The sequence below is a fragment of the Miscanthus floridulus genome, chromosome 8 (assembly GCF_019320115.1).
Source record: "Miscanthus floridulus cultivar M001 chromosome 8, ASM1932011v1, whole genome shotgun sequence".
NCBI classification, from domain to species: domain Eukaryota; kingdom Viridiplantae; phylum Streptophyta; class Magnoliopsida; order Poales; family Poaceae; genus Miscanthus; species Miscanthus floridulus.
In genome coordinates this window covers 177,608,179-177,613,058 of record NC_089587.1, presented here as the reverse complement: position 1 = coordinate 177,613,058, position 4,880 = coordinate 177,608,179, and the positions used below count along the sequence as shown (strand labels likewise).

At 46.1% G+C, this 4,880-nt stretch overlaps 1 protein-coding gene across 2 annotated transcripts; it reads left to right on the top strand.

Annotated features, from left to right (window-relative positions):
* Positions 1-1,567: 1,567 nt before the first annotated feature.
* Positions 1,568-4,418, top strand: LOC136474119 (probable nucleoside diphosphate kinase 5). 2 transcript variants are annotated; one of them, XM_066471726.1, is made up of 5 exons: positions 1,568-1,719; positions 2,211-2,435; positions 3,855-3,962; positions 4,081-4,190; positions 4,273-4,418. In XM_066471726.1, exons 1-5 carry the CDS (start codon positions 1,640-1,642, stop codon positions 4,296-4,298), a joined length of 549 nt encoding a protein of 182 aa, XP_066327823.1. In that variant the 5' UTR covers positions 1,568-1,639; the 3' UTR covers positions 4,299-4,418. The 2 variants fall into 2 exon arrangements, with proteins under 2 accessions (XP_066327823.1, XP_066327822.1); XM_066471725.1 differs by having other exon boundaries at positions 4,081-4,358.
* The last annotated feature ends 462 nt before the right edge of the window (positions 4,419-4,880 follow it).

Genomic DNA, 4,880 nt, shown 5'->3' with positions numbered 1-4,880 from the left:
CAATCACCAACCTCCGCTCAACGATCCTCGCTGCTCCAAGTCATCTAGGTGGCAGCAACCACCAAGAGTAACAAAGTGAATCCCGCAGCGAAACACGAACACCAAGTGCCTCTAGATGCAATCACTCAAGCAATGCACTTGGATTCTCTCCCAATCTCACAATGATGATGAAACAATGATAAAGATGAGTGGAGGGACTTTGGCTAAGCTCATAAGGTTGCTATGTCAATACAAATAGCCAAGAGGGTGAGCTTGAGCCGGCCATGGAGCTTAAATAGAAGCCTCCATAAAATAGAGCCGTTGTACCCCTTCACTGGGCACAACATGGGGTGACCGGACGCTCCGGTCGCCCGATGCTTGCCACATGTCATCGGCTTCAAACGCCGATCGCCCGATCTCAACGGTCAAGTGATGACCGGACGCGTCAGTTAGAAAGTGACCGGACGCAGGACCCCAACGTCCGGTCGTTTTCAGTAAGGTTCCAAACGTGAAATTTCACGACCGGACGCGTCCGGTCAAGCTCGACCGGACTCACCCCGCGTCCGGTCACTCAACATTTTCTCTGTGCGCCTCACGTCAGCGTACGTCAGCACTGACCGGATGCACCCTACTAGCGTCCGGTCACTCTTCGCGTCAGCGTCCGGTCACAAGACCGAGACACATGCTCACTGCTGCTACTGACCGGACGCAGGACCCCAACGTCCGATCACTGCGCCACCAGCGTCCGGTCACTGCGTGAACCCCTGTCTTTTCTGTATAGGGCGTCGGTGGCACCGTCGGACTGTCCGCACTCTACGGACGGACACTCCGCCGGTGAAGTTTCTAACCCTTGCTCAAATGTGCCAACCACCAAGTGTATCATCTTGTGCACATGTGTTAGCATATTTTCGCAAATACTTTCAAGGGTGTTAGCACTCCACTAGATCCTAAATGCATATGCAATGAGTTAGAGCATCTAGTGGCACTTTGATAACCGTATTTTAATACGAGTTTCACCCCTCTTAATAGTATGGCTATCGATCCTAAATATGATCACACTCACTAAGTATCTCGATCACTTAAAATAAAATGGCTCCTACTATTTATATCTTTGCCTTGAGCCTTTTGTTTTTCTCTTTCTTCTTTTCTAAGTTCAAGCATTTGATCATCACTATGCCATCACCATCATCATGATCTTCGTCATTGCTTTATCACTTGGAGTAGTGCTACATATCTCATAATCACTTCGATAAACGAGGTTAGCACTTAGAGTTTCATCAATTAACCAAAACCAAACTAGAGCTTTCAGCGCTGCTGTGGAGGCGAAGAAGAAGCCGCTCGAAGTCGAAGAAGAAGTGCTCGATCCGTTTTGTGCGAGCCCATTCCGTCCGAGCGTGCGCCTGTGAAAGGAACAAAGGGCAGGGGCAAATGAGTCACAAAATTTCGTTTCTGAGTCCCGATGGCATTCTAACGGGTGTGTCGCGTTTCATAATAGTAAGCTAGCAAAATTCCGTCGCGGGATGGTATATTACCGAAGCCCACTCCCCGTTATAGTCTATTAAAAAAAAAAAGCTCGGCTGAACCAGAACACTTGAGCAGAGCAAGGCTTCAGACCGGGGAAGCGCACCGCCGGCTCCCTGTCTCCCCCGCGCCGCCGCGGATGGCCAGAGCCACCACGCCAGCATCAGGCGCCCTCGTCAGGCTCTGCCTACCTCCACTCCTCCTCCTCTTTCTCTACGGGTAAGCCGCTTGTTTTGTTTCTTTCTACCAGCACTCCTGCGCAGCTGCGCTTCTGAACTTTGGACTTTTGGGCTCCTTGCTATTGCTTCCAGTGCAGTCCAGCCTGCAGAACTAGGATGCTTCTCAACCTTTCTTTGCCCAAGAAATGTTAGATTTGCTAGACTAGGATGCTTGCTTCGGAACATCTGAGCAAGGTTTCGGCCTGCCAATCCTTAATTTGGGCCCTTTGGTCATAATCAACAACAAGCATGCCTACTTACCCGTGGACCTAACTATGCACAGTGATTCTTCAATCGAGTCGACGTACATAATTCATAATTCTAGATCAATCAAAGTAGATCTTATTTGAGGGCCGCTTTTTGGGGTGCGTTGTATGCTGTGGCTGAACAAGCCTACAAGCCTACAAGGCTGCAAGACTTGTGTAAGCTGAGACTCTGATGCATAGGCTTGCAAGTGAAGTGATGTTGGATTTTGGAATGTTATCAATTCAGGTGCTGCAGATGTGGGGCTGTCGAGAGGGAGAGAACCCTTGCCATGATCAAGCCGGATGGTTTGTCAGGTAAGTACACCGAAAAAATCAAAGCGGCCATCTTGGATTCTGGATTTCATATCGTCAAAGAGACCGAGGTCCAGCTTGATGCTGAGAGGGCATCTCTCTTCTATGCGGAGCATTCCCAGAGAAGCTTCTTTGACAGCCTCGTCAAGTATATAACAAGGTATTATTGTTGCTTGAAAGACTCATGCCTCTTATGTTTCTTGCATATAATGCTTCATTTAGTCTATGCTGCAGCCTCCAGTCGTCTAGAACCTGTACTCTGTTGCTTGTGTTGTCTTCAGTTGTTCTTAATGTAGGTGGCAGGATGCTGATTTGTACACCTCTTGGCACCAAACCTTTAGTTAAATTGATCTTTGGTAGCTATCGCTATAAAAATCAATAGCAATTTCTGAGATATGAACACGTCAAGCTAATTGTTATTCTATTTGTATGTGCCATTATTCCATTAATACTTATGTGGCGAAGCTTCAATCTTTAGGTTAACAGGGAATTACTTTTTTTTTTATCAAGGAGATTCATTCATCATGGGGGAGCAAAGTTACAATCTGAGGACAGCAGGTTCGAAACACTAGCTGGGGCATAGGACCACCACCCAACTCGCGTGTCGCCTGTGACCTTTTTGGCTAAAGCATGAGCTAGCTTATTACAAGATCGACAAACGAAAGAAAATTTAAAATCTTGGAAAAGAGTGCTCAGCTCCCTAATCTCCTTGATGATCGAGACCACACTGGATCTTTGATTCACACCAGCTTGCCATAGCTTCACTATTTCCTGACAGTCGGTTTCAAGCCAAACCTTCTGAACTGTCTGAAGCGCCAATGCTAGGCCATCCCGGCATGCCAACGCCTCCATGCTTAGAGCATCCAGGCAGTGGTTGTACCACTTCGCGCCGCCTCTAAGAAAGTCTCCAGTGTCATTGCGTAGCACAGCACCTGTTGCTCCTTGCCCTTGTTGTTCATAGAAGGCTCCATCAGTGTTACATTTAACCCATCCCGATGGCGGCTTCTCCCATCTCATTTCAGCAACTTCAACGAGCTTCGGTGTCTGCTGAACCTGAACCTGACCGAGATCAAATGCTAGGTCAATTGCCCACTGAACCGCTGCACGGATTGGTGGCGGTTGCTCACCGTGTCTTCTCTTGTACATCCAAAGCGAGTACATACCAAGTATAATCGTTGCTTGGCTTCGCTCTGAACCAGCCCTCCCCTCAGTCAGGTCGTGTGCCCAGGTTTCAGGATGTAACAGCAGGAGTTTGATACCTGTATCAGCACTAATCTGAGTCCAGAAAGCTTCAACAATCGTGCAGTCAACCAGCACATGCCTGATGGATTCTGAATCTGATCCACACACTTCGCAATGCGCTGTTGGCTCAATATGTCTGCGATATTGAAGTGAGGTGTTTTAAACTTAGCCACAGTTGACTAGTCAGCACGCTATATCTGAATCTTCATTGACCCTTTTATTCCCGGGATTGCAAATTCTGTTCAGTTTAACTTGTACATTTGCATTAGGCACTTCGAGGCTAACATTGACATTAACAGTTTGTAACATGACTTTTTATGTTTGTGTTCATCTTTAGTGGTCCAGTTCAAGCTATGGTTCTGGAAAGACATGATGCCATTGCGCAATGGAGAGCTTTGATTGGACCAACTGATGCAAGAAAGGCCAAAACCTCTCATCCAGACAGGTTAAAAACTATAGATTTTTTCCTTTGACCAGTTATGGGCTTGTATACATTTTTTTATTGCATTACTGTATTCATTTTTCTTTTTTGTGGTCACCAACAGTATTCTTTGTAATTTCAGCATTAGAGCAATGTGTGGGCTGGACTCAGAGAAAAATTGCGTGCATGGTTCGGATTCACCAGAATCTGCAGCCAGAGAGATCTCATTTTTCTTTGGAGAAGCTGATTCTGGTTGGTTCCTTCACTACTTGTTTCAACGGAAGTGTAAAGATCGTGCCATAAAATTTTCTGACCTTAATTTTTTATAATGCAGTAACTGTGGAACATGATGAGCTTTAGATGCTAGACTGGTATCAGTCAAGTCAGCAAACTGAATTTTGATGTGTGTTTGAACTCTTAGTTGATGAATCCTTAGGTGCATCAGTTGAGGGCTTTGTTAGTAAATAATGCAAATCAAGATCGAACACGAGACACAGATTTTTACGTGGAAAACCCTTGCGGGAAAAAACCACGGGCGCCAACCGGCGATCTTCACTATATGGAGAGAGTTTACAGAACGCAGGGAATACAATGAGTCGTCAGCTCTTCCCATGCGGCTTACAAGATGTATTTATAGGACGGACTGACTGCAGTCAAATACGGAAACAAATCCGCTAATAAACATGACCAAACCGTGGGCCCTCCAGGCGTCCCCACAAGACCAACGTTATAATTCGGATCATATTCCAACAAACTCCACCTTGAGACGAATTCCATCTTGTAGCAAATGAAGTATCAATCAATCAACTCACTTCAATAATAAACAATCACCGGCGCCAAAAAATCACTAGGACTTAATTTGTAATGCCAACTAAGCTTGAGCATAGCACAAACTTAGCTCAGGAACTGGCTTTGTCAACATATCAGCAGGGATTATTATGA

Coding starts and splice junctions, on each gene's coding strand:
- LOC136474119 (XM_066471725.1), top strand. CDS start 1,640: ATGGCCAGAGCCACCACGCCAGCATCAGGCGCCCTCGTCAGGCTCTGC. Junction 1,720..2,210: donor CTCCTCCTCTTTCTCTACGG/GTAAGCCGCTTG, acceptor TTATCAATTCAG/GTGCTGCAGATGTGGGGCTG. Junction 3,963..4,080: donor AAAACCTCTCATCCAGACAG/GTTAAAAACTAT, acceptor TTGTAATTTCAG/CATTAGAGCAATGTGTGGGC.